General features: G+C 38.0%; 1 protein-coding gene across 1 annotated transcript in view; it reads right to left on the reverse strand.

The window, feature by feature from the left end:
* Positions 1 to 21740, reverse strand: part of ATM (ATM serine/threonine kinase) — a gene marked incomplete at both ends in the record, with an annotated part of 138217 nt that continues 116477 nt past the window's right edge. Inside the window, 9 exons of the mRNA XM_080715533.1 lie at positions 1 to 184; positions 529 to 665; positions 3657 to 3720; positions 4686 to 4800; positions 13400 to 13486; positions 14867 to 15032; positions 16898 to 17047; positions 19186 to 19302; positions 20265 to 20405. Coding sequence (XP_080571659.1) covers positions 1 to 184; positions 529 to 665; positions 3657 to 3720; positions 4686 to 4800; positions 13400 to 13486; positions 14867 to 15032; positions 16898 to 17047; positions 19186 to 19302; positions 20265 to 20405 — 1161 coding nt within the window. The remainder of the gene's footprint in view (positions 185 to 528; positions 666 to 3656; positions 3721 to 4685; positions 4801 to 13399; positions 13487 to 14866; positions 15033 to 16897; positions 17048 to 19185; positions 19303 to 20264; positions 20406 to 21740) is intronic.

Below are 21740 nucleotides of genomic sequence, written 5' to 3' on the forward strand. Positions count from 1 at the left end.
TCACACCCAAGCTTTCCATCCTGGGAAGAGTCGGCTGAGATTTTTGGGGTCCATGGCCTGCTGTATGAGCAAATTCACCTGTCCACCCACACTGAGCACGGTGCCTTCCTCCACTCCTTTCAGTTTCTCTTGCAATCTCATCAAGACACGTTCAGCTACTTTGTTGAAACTCTGGTCAATATCACTAATAATAAAAACACAAGGTTTCAATAAGGTAGGGCAGGGTTTTTTTTCTTAATTTAATTTTTTTGTGGTACTGAGGGTGGAACCCAGAGGCTTTCTACCTCCGGGCTATACTACCAGACCTATTTTATACTTTATTTGGAGTCAGGGTCTCACTAAGTTGCTGAGAGCCTCAGTCAGTAGCTGAGGCTGGCTTTGAACCTGAGATCCCCTGTCTCAGCTTCCCAAGCACTGAAATTGCAAGTGTGTGCCACCACACTCGGCTAAGGTAGGGCAGTTTTAAGTGCCTTGTGAGTAAGAAAATCTAAACAACTGACAATAGGTCCTTCCTTAAAATACTCTCACCTAAGATTCCGTTTGCATTCCTGGTCATCTGCATTCAGAGTGGAGTGGAGTTCAGTTTCATCTTCAGGCCTCTGCTGTAAATACAAAGCTTTCAAAGGATTCATGGTCCAGTCAAAAAGTGGATCATACAAGAGGACCTAAACAAAGAACACATACAAAGGAACAATATAAATTTTGTTCATCTAGTCAGAAACAGTACAGTCAGTCCACATGTTGATTAAGGAGGAAGAACTAACTTAATACACACGACTCAAGTTTTCTTGTGGAAGAAACTATACCAGCATATTGTGCCAAGGGTCTTATCCATTTTGAATCTATTCTTCCATGACTGAGGATGACATCCTTTGACTTATATTTCCTGACTGAGCAAATGACTCTATTAAGAAGGATAAACACTAATGATTTTCTTTCCTTCACTCTCTACTCTTGACCAATGCAGTACTAGGTAAAGGTATTGTTTTGTAGGTCCTAATCCTCTGGAACGTGGGCTATCCAAAGACAAATATTAGATTACAGGAGCTAGAGAGTACTACAAGTGTGTCTATTTTGATCTTATTCCTAAACCATAATCACCAAGTAGTAAGCCTGGCATTTTGATCTCTGATCTACTCCTATGGCTTTTTATTTTTTATTTTTTTATTTTTTTGGTGGTACTTGGGTTCCTGGAAACCCTTCTATCTCCGGGCTACACTCCCAGACCTATTTTTATACTTTCTTATTTGGAAACAGGGTCTCTTAAGCCAGCGTGGCTGGCTTCGAACCAGCACGATCCTCCTGTCTCTGCCTCCCAAGCGCAGGGATTACAATCATGTGCCACCACACCCGGCCTCCTATGACTTTTTAAAAAAATTTCAATTAGTTTCAAATTTGGGTTTAGGAAAATAAATGAGTATAATTTATTGAGACTTATCCAAAACCCAGTTATTTTAGGTTCTAGAATAACTGTCAAGGCCAAACAAGTGAATTCAGGCCTTAAACTTTAGAAAGTGTAAAGAAAACTTAGTAAGGTCATGTGGGATTTCTGACCCTGGGAATTCAAAACAGCTAACTACCTTGGTGTTTATAAGCACAGGACTTTGGTGTGTGTGTGTGTGTGTGTGTGTGTGTGTGTGTGTGTGTGTGTTCAGACTGTAGCAAATGCTTTCAAGTCCTAGAAATAAAGACTAAGTTACAAAGACAAATGGTTCTGCAGGAGATGCCAGCATTGGAAGGTTGGAACACTTCTGCTGCTACCTTTAGTGTGCTTCTCAGTACATCCACATGTTAGGACTACAAGTGTCTTTAGTATATTAAGTTCTAGGAGATGCACTTGGTCAACAATACCAACATTTTTCATTTGTAATTCTGCTTTGACAGTTTTTGGAGGCCATTAAAATCTATAGAGGGGGACTGACTATGATTACATGTGGCTTTTTGTGTGTGTGTGTGAGTCTGGAGATGGAACCCAGAAATATTCAAACTCTGAGTTACACCCTCTGCCCTATTTTTTATTCTTTATTTTTGAAACAGGGTCTCACTAAATTGTGGAGGGCCTAAGTAGCTGAGGCTGTCCGCGAACTGTGATCCTTGGGTCTCAGACTCCCGAATGCTGGGATTACAAGCGTGTGCCACCATGCCCGGCTTACATGTGGCTTTTAATGTTTGACTTCAAGCTAGGTACTGAGATGGCTTTAGATTTCAGAAATCTACATCAGCTTTACCCACATAAGAAAAGTATAGTATAAAAAACTGTAATTGGTTTTTCAGTAAACCAATGAGATAGATTGAACGCCTCTATTATAAAGATACGATATAGTCTTCTTGGGTTTAAATAGAGAAACAATGCAAGTTATTTCAAAACCAAGGTCAGGAATCACATTTACAAATATTAGAGTCAAGGAGAAGCTGGAGTCATTGAAAATATGCTGTAGTCTATCAAAACAGAAGTGCTTGAAAAAGAAAGGAATACAAACTGATGAAGATTCAGTCATGTCTCAGCCTCAGCACTGCGGACTCTCCTGGGCTGGGTACTGCCTTTTGTGGGCGATCGTGTGCACTGCAGGATGACCAGCAGCACCTCTGGCCTCTACCCAGGAGATGTGGATTATCCCTAGCACCCTGACTGCGATAACCAGTATCTCCAGACACTACTAGTTGTTCTCTATAGGATGAAATCACCCTTGGCCCAGTACCAATGCACTAGAGGGAGAAAAATATTTCCTTAGTAGAACAGGTTTGAGAAGAGCTCAGCAACTTAGCAAGACCCTCAGCAACTCAGTGAGACCCCGTTTCAAGCAAAAAATTAAAAAAAGGACTGGGGTAAAAGCTTGGAAGTAGAATGTCCCTGAGTTCCATCTCTAGTACCAACACCAAAAAAGAAAAAATTAAGCCGGGTGTGGTGGCGCACGCTTCTAATCCCTGCGCTTGGGAGGCTGAGACAGGAGGATCGCATGGGTTCGAAGCCAGCCTCAGCTACTTAGTGAGACCCTGTTTCCAAATAAAATATTAAAAAAATAGGTCTGGGAGTATAGCCTGGAGGTAGAGTGCATCTGGGTTCCACCCCCAGTACCACGACCACCACCAAAAAAAAAAAAAAAAATTATATATGCTTTGCAGTCTGAATTCCCATTCAAGTGAGCTGTCCCAAGGTGAGGATGGCAGGGAGGCCTTGGGTGCATTAGCGTCATGTCTCACTCCTCAGCTACGTCCTCCAGTTACTATACTTTCAACTCCATCTGTCTAATCAGTTCTGAATCTGGACAGGTAAAATGAACAGATACATTACTGATTTCTCTTAAACCCTAATATAAACCATTCTGAAAATCATACCATATGGGATGTCTAAAATGGCAAAAAGTGCTGATTTATACATAAAAAAACTTTTTTTAATGGTACTGGGGATTTGTACCTAGGTGAATTCTTCTTTAAAGCTATACCTGCAGCCTTTTTTATTTTGAAACAGGGTCTCACAAGGTTGTAGAGAGTCTTGCTATGTTCACCAAAAAATTTGGTGTATGCTAATGCTTACTGTGCACCTTCTTCCTTCCTGATGCCCAGCACCGCCCCATTGCATTAAAAAGAAGGATGGGGTTTGGTGATTTCTTATCAAAATACACTATGTGGTAGAGAGGTATTTCCGTATACTTTACCTCTACAATGGTTAACAGAGTTTCCTGGGAATTTCTCATAACTTCCATGGTTTTCTCACAGCATCTACAGAGTTAAACATATTATAAATATGGATATGGTTGCATACCAACATTTTCAACATCTCTGCCTATATACATTTATGTGTGGTATTGAGATTATCTTTGTTAGCAATTCCCGAATCTATACCTCAAAGAGCAAATTAATTGGCAGAGTTAGCTTTTAAGAAATATTTCTGAAAATAATACAAATATATATGTGAATATTTAATAAGCTTAGCATTTGTAAAAAAAATACATACTCCTATAAAATATTTCTTAGTCTTTCATTATTATGACAATTATTAGTCTACTTGACTAGAGTCTGCTCCAGTAAAAGTTGAGTCCCAGCATGCTGTAAAAACTCCAAGAAACTGCAAATCTTTTTTTAGCACATAGTTGTATTAGAATATAAGCTCCTGCCGGGTATGATGGCACACACTTGTAATCCCAGCATTTGGGAGGCTGAGACAGGAGGATCGTGGTTCGCAGACAGACTCAGCTACTTAGGCCCTTTGCAATGCAGTGAGACCTTGTTTCAAAATAAAGATTAAAAAATAGGGCTGGGGGTGTAGCTTGGAGGTAGAGTGCCCCTGGGTTTCATCCTTAGTACCGAAAAAAAAAAAAAAAAAGGAAAAAAAAGAATATAAGCTCCATTAAGACAAAAATGTAGTTTCTGTTATATTTCTAATAATCAATACTCAATCATAGTTCTGATCAGTAAAAGAAGTTAGGGAGGTTTAAGATTGAGGCGTTAAAGGTAGAAAGGTGAGTTGCTTCCTGGTCATGAATGACAGGATGTATGTCAAATTGAGTTAAGTCCCAGCGAACATAAATAGAAGGAAAAACAATTATTAATTTTTCCCGTCTTTTCCTTAGTACTATGAAGTATTAGGATTGTAATTCTAACACTGAATTCCATTATCTATATAAAGCTATAATCCAGATAACTTTGGTACCAAAAATTGTGTTCTCTTATTTTCTGTCACTTACCTTCTGAAGACGCCTTCAACACCAGTAATGCCCATGCCGTCTACAATATCTCTGGTGAGTCTAAAAGGAACTGTTTCAGGAGTAGGAAGGATTTTACCCTGTTCAAAGGCAACCCCTAAAATAAAAAATACAGTGAGGTTAGGAGGCTTAACAGCTGATTTACTTTCTTCCCAAATGGTATGTGAACTTTGCAAAGACAAAGTCCTATATTCTAATAGTACTACAACACACAGTAGTTTATTTACTTTTATCTCTGCCTACTTCATCTCTTTCATTGTCTATGAGATCTACCTCAAATCCAAAAATATAACAAAAATATAATAATTAGAGATGTATAATTAAAGGATTCTTTTTAAAAATTAGTAATGAGCTAGAAGTGATGGCTGTAATTCTAGTACTTGGGACTGAGACAGGAGGACTGTAGGTTCAAAGCCAGCCTCAATAACTTAGTGAAGCCCTGTCTCCAAATTAAAAAATAAATAAATAAAAACAACAGGCAGAATGCCCCTGGGTTCAATCCCCAGCAACACACACACACACGGAAAAAAAAAGTAATGACTGATATAACTTAAATGCCAAAGACATTCATACATAGATTTTAAAACTTTTTTTTTTCAGTACTAGGGATTAGGCCCAGGACTTCACATATGCTAGGAGGCAAGTACTCTACCACTGAGCTACACCCTAAGTATTAAGACAAGGTTAAAGCTGCCTTGCTTTGAAATTGTGATCCTCCTACCTTAGAATAACAGATAGCTGGGATTACTAGCATGCGTCACCATGCCTGGCTTATTTTAAAACATTTAAAACTAGCCAGGCGTGGTGGCGCATGCTTGTAATCCCAGCGATTGGGAGGCTGAGACAGGAGGATCACACAGGTTCGAAGCCAGCCTCAGCTACTTAGTGAGGCTCTTGGCAATTTAATAAGACCTTGTTTCAAAATAGAGTATAAAATAGGTCTGGGAATATAACCCAGAGGTAGAAAATCCCCTGGGCTCCACCCCCAGTACCACCAAAAATAAAAATAAAAATAAAAATAAAAATAAAAATAAAAATAGATAGACTTCCGGGAAGATGGCGACCGAGAAAAGCGGGGCTTAAGAGCCCCGTTAACAACAAATATCCATTACCACAAAATCAGCGCCTTTCAAAGCCAGAAAACAACATCACCAGAGAAACAAAAAAAATCACCAGGCTCCAGAGAGAAAGTGGACTGAGAACAGAGCCACAGAGGAGATCCTCATGCCCGAGGATGCGGCAGACGTGGCAGCAGCACCATACTGCCGGCGAATTCACGGGACGGCCACAGCAAGCCGAGGGGAGCCGCTGCGGAACAGCCAGGCGGGATTTCTCGGCGCAGAGGACATCTAAAGCTCCCAGTGGCTGAGCTCAGCACACGCTGCATGGATTCAGAGTGGAAATCAAAACCAAGAAAAAAAAAAACGCCAGCCCAACAGCCGAGGGCGTAGCAGCGGCGCCATATTGCCACCGGCGGCAGCAGCACCAAATTCACTACAGCTACATCTGCGTACTCAAGAACAGTGAGTCAAATTGCGGGCCACAGCGGAGAAATCCCAGTACTGTACTCACTGGGACTTGACCCAGTGGGAGAGGGGCGGTGGCAGTGATATCACACCATAGGAGAACGTGCAACCTGGCACCCCCCACGGTCTAAAGCAGCCTCTATCGACTCTCTGGGTCGGAGACTCTGTGATACAACCCAGTAAAGGAGTAGTGGGGTCTGAGATACTACTGACTCGAGATCCAGAGCACCTTAAGTGAAGTCATAGTGACCCAAGGGAAGAACCCAGAGAAGGCACAAACTTCCGAAATCATGGGAAAGAGGAATAATACTGGAGCAATGAATGCTCACAACCCCACAACATCAGAACCCGATAAAACAGAAAATCAGAGATTGCTAGAAGATCAAATCAGGAAAATAACTGTAGAAATAATAGAGGTGCTTCGAAAAGAACTCAGAGAGAGCCAAAAACAGATAAAGGATGCAATTAATGAAGTAAAGGCCTCAATTCAAAGCACAAACAACCGATTAGAACACATGGAGAACAGAATCTCGCTCTTAGAAGATGATCATTCCAAAAATGAACGCATAGTTTCGAATCTAGGAAAAAATGTCCGACAGCAGGAATCTGATATTGAAGAAATATGGGCCCATTTTAAGAGAGCTAACCTAAGAATAATTGGAATAGAGGAGGGAAAAGAAAGTGAAACTAAAGGGATCAACAATCTCTTCAAGGAAGTAATAGCAGAAAATTTTCCAAAAATAGAGCAAGAGGTCGATACGCAGGTCCAGGAAACTTATAGAACTCCCTTTAGACAGGATCGGAGAAGAGGATCCCCACGCCACATAATTGTCAAAATGACCAATGTGGAAGCCAAGCAGAGAATCTTAAAGGCAACAAAAACAAAGGGCCAAGTGACATTCAGAGGCAAACCAATTAGAATCACTCCAGACTTCCCAAACCAAGTTATGAGAGCCAGAAGGGCTTGGAGTAACATATTCCCAATTTTGAAAGAAAACAATTTCCAGCCAAAAATTTCCTACCCAGCAAAACTTTCTATCAAATTAGATGGAGAAATAAGAAGCTTCCATGACAAACAGAAACTGAAGGAATTTATGTCTTCAAAACCAGCACTAGAGAAAATACTCAAAGAGATTAACTACAAAGAAGAAATAGGTAACACACATCAGAACTAGAGAAACAAGATTTTCCATCCAACAGACAACTAAGATTGGTTATCTGTGGAGATTCATTATTTATGTTAGTCTGTTACCTATCTCTAAAGGGTATTGTTTGCCTTTATTGTTGTTAATTTTTAGGATTTCTAGTTGGAATATTAATATACCTTCAGATATAGCATTTGGAAATATTTTATCCCATTCTATTAGTAACTGTTAACTCTGTTTACATTTCCTTGGATATACAATATGTTTTTTATTTTTTAGGGAGTTTGTATACTCTTCTGTTGCCTGTGCCATTGAAATCATAACTAAGAAATCACTGCCAATTTCAATGTTGTGAGGTTGTATGACCCAGATTTTCTCCTAAAAGTTTATAGTCTTAAGATTTATATTTAGGTCTTTTATCTATTTTGAGTTAATATTTGTATATGGGATTAGGTAAGGGTCCAATTTTATTCTTTTCCATGTAATTATTATGTTTCAACAATATTTAGTTAAAAGATTATTAGTTCTACCACCAAATGTTCGTGGAAACCTTGTCAAAAATAACGACAATATAGGGAAGAATTTAGGTCTAGGCTTTTATTTAACTCCAATGGTTTATATATCTGCCTTTAGAATAGTACTACACTGTTTCAATTATTGTAGCTTTATATGGTTTGAAATCAGAAAATATATATCTTCTAGCTTTGTTCTTTTTCAAGATCGATGTGGGTACCTAGAGTCCATATTCCATATTAGGACAGATTTTTTTTTCTGAAAAATAAATATATAAATATATGATAGTTTCACCTAAAAAATAGAAAAAAATAGATTCTCTGGTAAGAAAGAAAGCAAAAAGAAATATTGAAATGTTATCTTTAAGTCATCAAAAGCTTGGTATCAGACAAATGAAACTGTTATGTGAGATTATCATTTTTAATTTTGGATAAATTGCTATAATACTAGATGTCAACTACTAAGCCAAGCATAGGAGGGGGGGATAGGGAGAGAACGGGGTGGGGATCGGGTGGGGGCTGACTGGGCAATGTGTGCATGTATGTCTACAAAAGTATGTATCCCACTATGATGTATGAATACAGTGCACCAATTAAAAATAAATATGAAAAAAATAAAAAATAAAAAAAAAATAAAAATAAAAAATAAAAAAATAAATAAAGGCAAAACCCCAAAACATATTTAAAATTGAAAATTCTAATAATTATAGACTAACATGCAGTTTTAAGAAATGATACAAAAAGATCATCTTATATACTTTTTACCCAGTTTTCCCTAATGGTAATATCTTGCAAAATTATAGTACAACATTACAACTTGCATACTGACAGTGATGCAGTCAAGATGCATACATTTCCTTCATAAGGACCCTATACTGCCCTTTTATGGATACACATAATTTCTGCCCAAGATCTATCACTCCCCACCCACTAATTTTCTACAACCACTAATGTTTCTCATTTTTATAATTTGTCACTACAAGTATTATATATTTTTTATTTTTTTTATGGTACTGGGGTTCCTGGAAGCCCTTCTACCTCTGGGCTGCACTCCCAGACCTATTTTATACTTTTTTATATTTGGAAACAGGGTCTCTTAAGCCAGCGCGGCTGGCTTCGAACCTGCGCGATCCTCCTGTCTCCGCCTCCCAAGCGCGGGGATTACAAGCGTGCACCACCATGCCTGGCCTTACAAGTATTATATAAATGGAATCATGCAGTATGTAATCTTTCAGAATGAGCTCTTTTTATTTAGTTCAAACTGTTGTGCATTATCAATACAGTATTTCTTTTGATTGTGAGTAGTATTCCAGGACAAGGGTATAGCACAACTTTTCTAAGCATGAGCCTATTGAATGACATCTGTGTAATTTCTAGTCTTTGAGTATTATGTATAAAATAACTGTACACATTTGTAGGTAAATACCTTTTGTGTGTTTACTTGCTATCTGAATATTTTCTCTGATGAAGTATCTGTTCAGGCTTTCTAACAGAATTTTTTTAATATTGAATTTTGAGTTTTTCTAAGGGTTACACTTATGGGGTCAAATCTTAGAACTCTAACACTTGAAGCTGATTATTTCCCGCTTTTACTCAAATCAGGCAATTTCTACTATTCTGTTTTTGTGTTTATTTATTCTTTCTTCTGTTCCCTCATTCTCCATTAAATTTTTTTTATTTCAATTATGTATTTTTCTGTTCTAAAAATTTCCATCCCTTATATCTTTTATTTCTGTGTTGAACTTCTATTTTCATTTGTTTCACACAGGTTTACAATGGCTGCTTTAAAGTATTTGTCAGATAATGCTAACACCTTTGTCATCTCAGTGTTGGTACCTAGGGACTGCTGTTTCACATTAAGCTGAGATTTTCCTGGTTTGTCGGTATGGCTTCTGATTTTCAATTGAAATGTAGACCTTTTTAGTTTTGTAACTCTGGATCTTATTTTAACTTCTGCTTTTGCTGCCTTTGGGAACCACCACCCTGTTATGACTAGGTAGGCCAGAAGTCCAGGTTCCCTACCTGGCCTCCAGTGAATGGGATCCAGGGGGAAAGGCCTTCCTGCTACAGATGAGTAGGGCTGGAGAAGCCCAGATTCCCCAGGTAGTTACCAATGATACCAAAGGGTGAATTAGAAGGGGAAAAAAGGTTGGAAAATACAGACAGGCAGCAAACAACATAAAGATATATCGAAGAGGTCTAACTTACAGCTCTGGAGTCCCAGCAAGGGGAAAAGAATCTAAGTGGACTATATGCTACCAAGACTGATGGTATGTGATGGAAGTGACACTGCAGGTTGCTGGCCTGGCCCTCAACTTCCACTGCTTTCCTCCTAGAGCCCTGAAGAGGCCACATGGAGAAGCACTGACCCCTCAGACACATACATGAAGAAGCTATCTTGGAACCTTGCTCATGTGAGTCTTACGATGACTCCAGCCCAAGACACTGACTGAAACTGCATAGAAGATTCTAAGTGAGAACTGCCCAGCTGAGCTCAGTCAATTACAAACCAGGAGAGATAATAACTGTGGTTTAAACTACTAAAGTTGGGGATGGTTTATTCTGCAGCAAAAGATAAATCATTCAAGTGTGTGGTTTATTGAAAATTTTCAAAGTGAGTAAATTAACAGCAGCATCCAACTTAATGAAACTCTATCAACACTCCTGGACCCCTGGATTCCCTCCCACCCACCAGTCACCAACCACTTCTTCAAAGGGTTACCATTACCCTGACTTCTACTACTGTAGTTAATTTGATTAAATGTAAGTGAAATTATATAATACATACTCTTCTGTCTGGATTCTTTTGCTTAGCATTGTATTTCTTTGGGTCTTCATAGTATGTGTAGCTGTGGCTCAATCTCATCGATCTACAGCATTCCATTCCATTTCATGAATACACTATGACTAGTTCATACCGTCTATCTATGATGGATGTTTGGGCTGTTTCTAGTTATGGGCTATTATGAATAGTACTATCATGGCCATTCTTATGTATATGTGTGCATTTCTGTTGGGTCACAGAATATAACCACATTCAGCTTTAGTAAGTAATGCTAAATAAACAGTATTCCAAAGTGGGTGCACCAATTTATCACTTACAGATGCTTTTAGCATGGTGTGCCACAGGCTGACATATTCCTATTACTAATTTTACATCTTTTAGATTGCTGTCCTTTCATTCGCTCACAAAATCTCACTCCTCTACTGAGGCACCTATCTTCTGACTCCAACCACCCCCTCTCGTCTTCATTTTTATTACATTACAACTTCTAAGACTCAAATTCAGTGAATATTGGCAGGGACCTAACACACAATCTTTATCTCTGTTCCAATTTTGAAATTCTTCCTGGGAAAAACCATACAACATTCTTGACTTTCTCTGTTCTAATGGAATGCAAATTAGTCCACCATTTAGATAGATTACACTCCAGAATTTATAATTTCCTAAAACTGTCATTCTTAAGAATCTCTAATTCTATATTCTAATCAAACCTCTCCCTGTATCTTTTTATTTTTATTAAATGATTTGTCTTTGAATTTAACTGAGATTTCTAGTCTATAAGTCTCTCTCTCTCCCCTCTTCAGCCTCAGGGTATAGACTCCACAGCTGGTTACTCTCACCAGTATGTCAAATCTCCTTGTCTCCTTTTTCCTGTACCTTATTTACCATTTTAAACTGTAACTCCAGGGATGCTGAGGACTATGGGACAATCATATGCTGACACTACTGGCTCCACTACAAAGTTAGGGCTAAAAATTTAGAAAAGGACCTCCTAAACTGCTTAGCAAATCTTTTAATTCTAGTAGGGTTCTTAGTTTCCATGGTACAAGTTTTAGAGCTGTATTGTCCTTCTGAGCCCAATTACCATTCCTATAATTCTTAGCAAATAAGCAGACTTTTTATTTCTCAAAGAAAATGCAATAGCCAATATACAATTTCACCAACAATAAAGGTTCCTAATCCCCTACATTATTATTTATTATTGTTTGTATTTTTTTTTTTATCTTTCAGTACTGGAGATTGAACCCAGGGGCATTCTACCTCCAAGCTATATATCCAGCCTTATTTTATTTTCTATTTTGAAACAGGGTCTCACTAAGTTGCAGAGGGTCTCACAAGTTGCTGAGGCTGGCCTCGTGAACCTATGATCCTCCTGTCTCACTCAGCCTCCCAAGTACTGGGATTACAAGTGTGTGCCACCACGCCTGGCTTGTTTGTATTCTTGATGAATGCTATTCAAACTAGAGTCAGATAGAATATGAGCATAGTTTTGATTTGCATTTCCCTGTTTGCTAATGATGTTGAACATTTTTCATATATTTGTTGCTCATTTGCATTTTTTCTTTTGAGAGGTGTCTAGTAGAACTGCTCGTTTTTTGATTAGGCAAATTTTTCTATTTTCATACAAGAAAAACTAATGACCCTTGACCTAAGACTGGCTGATCTCACTTAGTATAAAATATCCTAAGCCAGGCATAGTAGCACATAACTGTATTCATAGTACTTGGGAGGCTGAGACAGGAGGATCTCAGGTTCGAAGATAGTCTCAGCAAGTAGCGAGACTGTCAACCTAGTGAGGCATTCTACCTTCGAGCTATACCTCCGCCCAATATATATTTCTTATTTGAAAATAGGGTCTTGCTAGGTTGATGAGAGTCTCACTACTTGCTGAGGCTGTCCTCAAACTTGTGATCCTCCTGTACTATGATTACAAGAGTGTGCTATCATGCCTGGTTCAGCCCTATTTTTTATTCTTTATTTTGAAACAGGGTCTCACAAAATTAGGCCTTTATTTTGAAACAGGACCTAAGTAGCTGAGGCTGGCCACAAACCTTTGATCCTCCTATCTCCTCCTCCCAAGTACTGGGATGACAAGTGAGCACCACCATATCTGACTTCATTTATTTTTCATAGTTTGACAGATTAAGGTAAAAACTCTGGTTTAACTTTTAAAAGTAGAGTATACACGCAAACTTCACTCTGGCCATACTTTTATTATTTTTTTGTGTGGTAGCACAAATTGATCCAAAGGCCATTCTAACTCTGAGCTATACCTCCAATCATATATATATATAATTTTTTCTGCTGAGGGTCTCACTTAGTTTCTGAGGCTGGCTGTGAACCTGCAATCCCTTTGACTCAGCCTCCAAAGTATAGGGATTACAGCCACGCCCAGCTACTCCATTTAATGCCTCACCATTCTTACAACATGCTACATCTTAACTATCCCTTCTTTCAAATCTTCCTTATCTTTTGTCTCAATTATCATCCTTTTCCTTCTTGAAGACTTGACTCAACTGTCATTCCTTCTAGTAAGTATACACATTATCCCAGGCAGAAAGATACTCCTTCTAGCACCACAATATTTATACCTAAAAAAATAACATATACATGCATACATACATAAATGTAACTCTGATGTGTCCTTCTCCCTCATCTCTGTGACAACCTGGTAGGCAAACAACATTCCATGATGACTAAATAAAGACATGTATCTTTTATTACTTACCTAAATCTATATGCACAAGTTCTGCTGACTGCTCATTTATCAAGATATTCTGTACATGTCTATCACCAAGTCCAAGGATGTAACCAACTGAAAAAGAACAATAACTGGAAATTACTAATTTTATTATTTCTAATATACATTTAGCTATAATTTCAACTAATACCATTGATTCTATGTAAATTTTAGGAATTTTGTGCTTTTTAGCATAAATGGGTCATTTTGAGTTTAAGTCAAATCTAGGTATCTACTTTAATGCACAAAGCATTTTAGACAATTTGCTAAAAAGTTTCTCTTTATTAAAAGGCACAAGAGAGGATGGTCATGGTGGCTCACACTTGTAATCCCAGCATTTGGGAGGCTGAGACAGGAGGATCGTGGTTTGCAGACAGCCTCAGCTACTTAGTGAGGCCCTCTGCAACTTAGTGAGACCTGTTTCAAAATAAAGAATAAAAAATAGGGCTGGGGTGTAGCTTGGAGGTAGAATGCCCCTGGGTTCCATCTCCAGAACTGAAAAAAAAAAAAAAAAAGACGAAAGAGATAAAATATTTGTACTTTGAAAACTAGTGTGAATAAATCTGAGACTCAATATTCACCTGTGCCAAAGCAATACATTATATACACTCAAATTTTTTTACTCTATATACTTTTAAATAGAGAAGTCTATGAGTAGATTCTTCATAAGTACACTTATGGTACATAAGTGATATAGAGAGAGTCATCTTTAGTTAAAAAGCAAAACTTAAGCCAGGTATATAAGTGTATGTCTGTAATCCCAGTATTTGGGAGGCTGAGAAGAAGGATAGAAGATTCCAGGCCAATCTCAGCAACTTAGTGACCTATTTCAAAATAAAAAATTACATAGGGCTGGGGGTACAGCTTAGAGGTAGAATGGCCTTGGGTTCACTCCTCAGTACCAAAAAACAAAAACCAATAGCTTAAATGATCTTTGATGTTCTGTAAGTTGTCATACTTCAAGACTGAGATAATTTCTTTATTGCTATTGAAATCTTAGACATTAAAAAATAAAGTAAGAAATACCTGTTGTATACAGAATATTTAAACATATATTATAATTCCTATTGTGAAAACAGGATTCTATAAAACAGAACCAATCATTTTGTGATAGCGTGGTATCATAGAGAATTAGCACAAAAAACCAGTAATAGTTCAAGGAAATAGGTCAAATGGGATTCTTACTTTCTAAAGAAAAATCTCAAAAAAATAATATACTTATGGGAAAAAATAAGCCATATTCACTATAAAACAAAAAAGGAAAAAAAGTTTTATTTCCCTCCCTCAGAGTAGACCTCTTTTCTGCTAAACTATGAAAATCTATGGTTAGAATCTGAGAATCAGGAAGAATAAGAGATATAATGATCTAATGATGAAGAAAGTTTGGTTACCACCACCCTTTGCAATTCAGAATACAGGAATTGCTGAGTCTACTAAGAAGTACAAGAAGTTTACCAATAGAAGAAGTGGCCACACTGCGTGTATAAGCCAGACGTTTCTCAAACCAAATGGCTGGGTCCAAGAATTTTTCCATGCAGAAGTAACGGAAAACTGGCTGAAAATTTTGACATATATCCATGAAGGTTTCATATTTCTCTTCAAAGGACTTCTTTTGCACATCCTTTAAATAGATCATATATAACATTATTTTCTCAATATTGTGTTTAGCTAATTCAATTAATGTCCATTACATTTCTGAATGAAAAAAATGTTAATAGACAAGAGGCAATAAAAAATAAACAAGGTATTCTACCCATAAGAAGCTAACAGTCTAGCCAGGGAAGCAATTAAGTATAAATGATAATTCCTCTAGGATTTTCAAGTTACTTTTAAGGGAAAGAGGCACATTAATACTGATGATTATTTTAATTACATTCTAATTCAAATGATTTTATAATCTAAAATTGAACTAAACACAGAAATGACAAAGGCAGCTCCACATAATTTCTGGTGGTATCAGAGCACTAAGGCTGTGATAGGAAAGAGAAAAAAGAATGAAAGAATGACTGAGGGAAGGGAAGGCAGTTGACATATCTCAGAATTTGTCCTCCAACTCTTCATTATAGAATGCTTTCCTGAAGCAAAGTGTTTTTCTACTTCAATGGGCCTGACTCCTACAAGGTGGTGATGCCTTCTTAATCTGGATCTGTGGCCCAGGTATCTTTTTAAACTTCAGCTTGATGTGTTGCTGCAACTGCCCACTCAACATTTTCACTTGGATCAATCCCAAATCTAAACAAAATACCCTTCATCTTTGGAAAACTTTGAGCACCTCCTCTATTCTTCAACTTGCTAAATTGTTTCACAATCAACTTGGTCACTCCAACCAGAAAGCTGAGAGACTCCTTTTTCTCCCAACCACATTTCTTATCAGCAAACTTAAAAGCTATGTTCTGCCTCCTTAATATTTCTCAATTTACCAACAACTCTTCATTCCTACCATTACTATTCTTAGTTCAGACCCCATCTCACACCTCTAATCTGCTTTCTCAAAAACACAACCCACAATGCTGTGGATTTGGGGAGTTGGACAGACAAGGTTCAAATCCTTGCTACACTGTTAGTAGGTCACTGGCCTTAACCAAGTTAAATTCATTACATTTTCCTAAAATGCAAATCTGATACTACTATCCTCAAGAGTCTTCTATTGCCTACAGGACAAAATAGAAACTTCTTAGCATCTCATAAAATAACATTCCATTTTTTGACCACCAATTACTGCTCCAACCTCCTCAAAGACTAAGCCTATGTTGCCTCTGCCTTTTCCTAACTTCTTCCTGGTGCTTCTGCATAAAAAACCCACTAATTTACCAACTTTGTTTCAAGTACTTTCTCCTTATGAAGACTTTTTTGAATTTAATTCTATTCCTCTTGTCCAAGGTAGAACCAACCACTTCCTCCTTCATTCCTATACTTTACCCTGTCTGCCCTACACAGACTTCCATGATCATGATCATGGTAGTGAGATCCTGTTTCCAAATAAAATAGGTTTGGGAGTATAGCCTGGAGGTAAAAAAAAAACCCTGGGTTCTACCCCCAGTGCCACCAAAAAAAAAAAAAAAAAAAAAAACCAAAAAACAAAAAACAAACAAAAAACAAAAAATCTTTTACACGTATATGCACATTTTTACACTGGTGAACTTACTTTTTTTTTTTTTGGTGGTACTGGGGTTCCTGGAAGCCCTTCTACCTCCGGGCTACACTCCCAGACCTATTTTTACATTTTTATTTGGAAACAGGGTCTCCTAAGCCAGCGTGCGCGCCTGGCTTCGAACCTGTGCGATCCTCCTGTCTCTGCCTCCCAAGTGCAGGAATTATAAGCGTGCACCACCTCGCCTAGCTTGAACTTACTTTTTTTTTAACTTAGTATTTTTAGCAATTATCTCATGAAATTAAAACTTTTTATACTCTAATATTTGGTAGCTGACAGCTTTAATAAGCTGCTAAATGATATTTTAATAACTTTTAATTCTGAGTGCTACTCACCATCATTTTCTTTTGACATTGAAGGGCACTGAAATCCTTTGGCCTGTATCTTTTGTGAGCACCATCTTCATTGTTAACAAGAAATTCACCAATAGGGACAGTTCCTGTGCACCATTCAAGAACACCACTTCGCTGAGAGAGGGGAACCACCTGAAGCCAAATTAAATACCTTTTGATTATGGATGGCCAATAAGAACACATGATGACTATTCAACCATAAGTCAATAAGACATTATTTCAAGTTGTATTAATATGCCCAAACAAACATTTTTTTAGTTTATTTATATCCTCCTATGAACCAGAAAAACAAATAAGATAATGGGGCATACCATAGCAGTGACAAAAGAGGAAAGGAGAAAAAATGAGTTAGAAATGAAAACAGGTAACTATGGAAAATAGGCCCTTCAAAATGAGGCTTATTTATTTGGTACTAGGGATTGAACCCAGAAGCATTCTATCTCCAAGGTATACCCCCAGTCCAATTTTAAATTTTACATGGAAACAGGATCTCACTGGGATGCTCAGATCCTTGCTAAGTTGCTAAAGCTGGCTTTGAACCCTTAATCCTTCTGTCCCAGCTTCCTATATACTAGGATTATAAGCATGTAGCACCACACCCGGCTAGGACTTACTATTTCTTAAAGCAAAGATAAGCTTGAGTAATGTTAAAGGTAGGACTGTTTGCAGTAGGCACAAGTTGTAAAACTACCCAAATGTCCATCGATAAGGGCATGTAAAATAAACTATGTGTACACACAGAATACAGCTATTAAAAATGAGAAATATCTCCATGATACATTGTTGAATACAAAGAAATGATAGCAGAATGGCCCAGCATGGTGGTGCACACTGGTAATCCCAGTATTTGGGAGACTTGAAACAGGATCGTGGTTTGCGGCCAGCCTCAGCTACTTAGTGAGGCCTTCTGCAACTAGTGAGACACTGTTTTAAAATAAAGAATAAAAAAATAGGGCTGGGAGTGTAGCTCAGATGCAGAATGTCTCTGGGTTCAATTCAAAAGAAAGAAAAAAAGGGAGAGAGGGAAAAGATAGCAGAAAAGACTTCAGTTGACTAAAAATCTAACTGTAATCAATACATCAAAACTAATGAACAGTTTTTTTTTTTTTTTTTTTTTTTTTGGTGGTACTGGGGTTCCTGGAAGCCCTTCTACCTCGGGACTACACGCCCAGACCTATTTTATACTTTTTTATTTTTGGAAACAGGGTCTCTTAAGCCAGCACGGCTGGCTTTGAACCTGTGCAATCCTCCTGTCTCCGCCTCCCAAGCGTGGGGATTACAAGCGTGCGCCACCATGCCCAGCTAATGAACAGTTTTTAAAAAAATAAAAAAACAGTATCATCTTAAATCTAGTCTTTGAACCAAATCCAGCACCAGTCTGTTTTTATACTTGCAGCCTTTGAGCTATGAATGGCTTTTCAGGCTTAATGAGTTTAAAAGAAAAGGAAAGAAAGCCCGGTGTGGTGGTACACGCTTTTAATCCCAGCATTTGGAAGGAGGAGACTGGAGGATTGCAGTTCATGAACAGCCTCAGTTACTTAGCGAGGCACCCTTCGTAACTCAGTGAGACCCTGTTTCAAAAAATAAAAAGACTAAGCCAGACGTGGTGGCACATGCTTGTAATCCCAGCGCTTGGGAGGCTGAGACAGGAGGATTGCACAGGGTCAAAGCCTGCCTCAGCTACTTAGTGAGACCCTGTTTCCAAATAAAATATAAAATAAGTATGGGAGTACAGCCTGGATGTATAAAAAGCCACTGGGTTCCACCCCCAGTACCACACAATAAATAAATAAATAAATAATAAAATAAGAAGACTAAAAAATAGGACTGGGGGTGTAGTTAGAAGGTAGAATGCCCCTGGGTTCCATCCCCGGTACCATATTAAAAAAAAAGCTGGGCGTGGTGGCACATGCTGGTAATCCCCACGCTTGGGAGGCAGAGACAGGAGGATCGTGCAGGTTTGAAGCCAGCCGTGCTGGCTTAAGAAACCCTGTTTCCAAATAAAAACAGTATAAAAATAGGTCTGGGAGGGTAGCCCGGAGGTAGAAGGGCTTCCAGGAACCCCAGTACCACCAAACAAACAAACAAAAACAAAAAAAGAAAAGAAAAGGTAAAAAAAAGAATATGTGACAGAGACCTATGTGGCTCATAAAACCTAAAAATAAAACCTAAAACTATTTACTGTTTGTCCCTTCACAGAAAATATGCTGATCCTTGATCCAAATAATGGCATCTTTTGTTGGTGAAGCAACAGAAGACAAAATAGTTACCTTATATGTGCAGATAGTCAATTTCCTCTTCCTGGTTTCAGTGTTTCTCTGCAATAACGTGTTACACATCTGGAAAACCTGCTGCATGACAGCATCTTGTCTCAGGTCATCACGGCCCTTCAGAATAAACAAACATTAGAATAACAAAGCAAAATTCATTTTATTATAAAAACACAAAGAGTCATAGTAGGATGGCAAAAAGTACTCAGAGGTCAATCTGAGTATCTGTGCTTTTGAAAGTCTCTTAAATATAATTAAGATCTACTGCTATTCTTTCATTTAGAATAACCTGTAACACTGACAGAATAAAGAAATTTCCCTATCTGTTTCTGTAATTAGACTAACTGAATTTTCCCACCTGAGGGCACGTTACAAAATACCCAAGTGGAACAGCCCTGCATCTTTCCACTATTCTCCAGTAGGACCCAAAGAGCTTGAGCAAGCAGTCAGAAAGGAGAGATGCTGTCCCTGCCTCACAAAATAGCCACTGGAACACTGTCAAGCCCAGTATACTGAGCGAAAGGCCTTCAACTTGTTCTAATCTTGAAAAAACCAATAATTGCCAAAAATTTTTTCCATAAAAGCCAACTGATTATTTATCTTATTGCATCTGTATATGTTAACAATATTCTTTTATGTGAATCAACTGTACCATAATGGCAGTCTTCAAAAACATTAAAAAAAAAAAAAGCAAAAATCTCTCTGGTTCTAGAAAACAGTGCATTCCTATTCTACAGGTTTTCCTACCACTTACAATTTTATTATTCAGAATAAAGGTAGTCAGACAACATGGATAAAAAAGTAAGACAAGCTGGATGTGGTGGCGCATGCCTGTAATCCCCCCCGCTTGGGAGGCGGAGACAGGAGGATCGTGCAGGTTTGAAGCCAGCCTTGCTGGCTTAAGAGACCCTGTTTCCAAATAAAAAAAGTATAAAACAGGTCTGGGAGGTAGAAGGGCTTCCAGAAACCCCAATACCACCAAAAAAAAAAAAAAAAGGAAGACAATATCAATTGGAGTTTTTCTTTGATTTTGATGTCATTAATCCTCTAAGGACTATACCAGAAATGGTCAATCTTACCTTGACAAGCTGTCTCCTTTGTTTGCCATCAGAACCTACACAGTCTATGATTTTTGGTAAATTTAAACCTCCTGCTAAACGAAATTCTGTCTTAAATGTCTGTATAGTCACTAGATTTCCATATTCTCCAGTGGGGTCCACCTAAGAAAAAGTATAATTACGATAGTAGGTCAGATATACTGTTTGCATTTAAAGAAAAATTATGTCAATTTACTATTAAACAGAGGAATTAGTAACAATGTGCTAATGGTGAGAATTGGAGCTATATATACTTTTTGTTTAACAAAAGATAAAATTCATGACATGGGAAATTTTTTTTTTGGTGGTACTGGGGTTCCTAGAAGCCCTTCAACCTCCGGGCTATACTCCCAGACCTATTTTTACATTTTTATTTGGAAACAGGGTCTCCTAAGCCAGCGCACGCGGCTAGCTTTGAACCTGCGCGATCCTCCTGTCTCTGCCTCCCAAGCGTGGGGATTACAAGCGTGCGCCACCACGCCCGGTGGAAATATTTTTTAAAGTACATATAGATAACATAATTTACTTTCCTAAATATCTTTTTGCCAAACTAGGGCATACCAAGTTAGAATAGTTACTAAAAACCAGAACTTAAGTGTTGTCACTTACTTAAGTCATCTGAAAAATAGCAAAATTCACAAATATAAATAGTAAATTTTGAAAAGGGCAGAGAGGAATTTTCTAGGTCACAATAATAAAATCTGGCATTTTCAATAAATATTCAACTAAACAACTTAGCTAAGAGAGCTGGGAAGATGCCAGTGAATTTACATGATGCAGCAATAAATTCAGTGATAACAGATACTAAGTACTAAAGTGAAAACTGGAAGGAGAGATTTTCAATGTACCTAACATGATCACTTTCTAAACTATAACCTTGATTATTATTTATGTTCCTGCCTACATGGTATTTCTAGCAATAAAAGGTCATGACATATCTAAATATAACATGTATATGTGATCATCTTAATATTATACTACATATTGTACTGCTTAACAATGTAATACATCACATCCCACTGTATTCTAGGATTTTTTTTGGTACTGGGGATTGAACTCAGGGGGGGATTCTACATCTGAGCTAAATCCCCAGCTCTTTTTCTTTTACAACAGGATCTCATTAAGTTGCTGAGGCTAGTCTCGAACCTGTAATCCTCCTGTCTCAGCTGGCCAAGTACTGGGATGCCAACACACTAGATTCCAAATCTTTAAAACAAAACAAAACAAAACAAAACAGGAATGCACACCTGTTATCCCATGACTTGGCAAGCTGAGACAGGATTGCCAGCCTCAGAACCTTACTGAGACTCTCATCAACATACCAAGATCCTGTTTAAAAAATAAAAGACTGGAGGAGTGGTTTGGAGGTAGAATGTCCCTAAATTTAATCCCTAGCACCACAAAATGAATAAATAAATGAGTAAATGAAACAACTGGGAACTTTCTTGCTAAGTCAAA

The sequence above is a fragment of the Muscardinus avellanarius genome (assembly GCF_963383645.1).
Source record: "Muscardinus avellanarius genome assembly, chromosome: 1".
NCBI lineage: Eukaryota > Metazoa > Chordata > Mammalia > Rodentia > Gliridae > Muscardinus > Muscardinus avellanarius.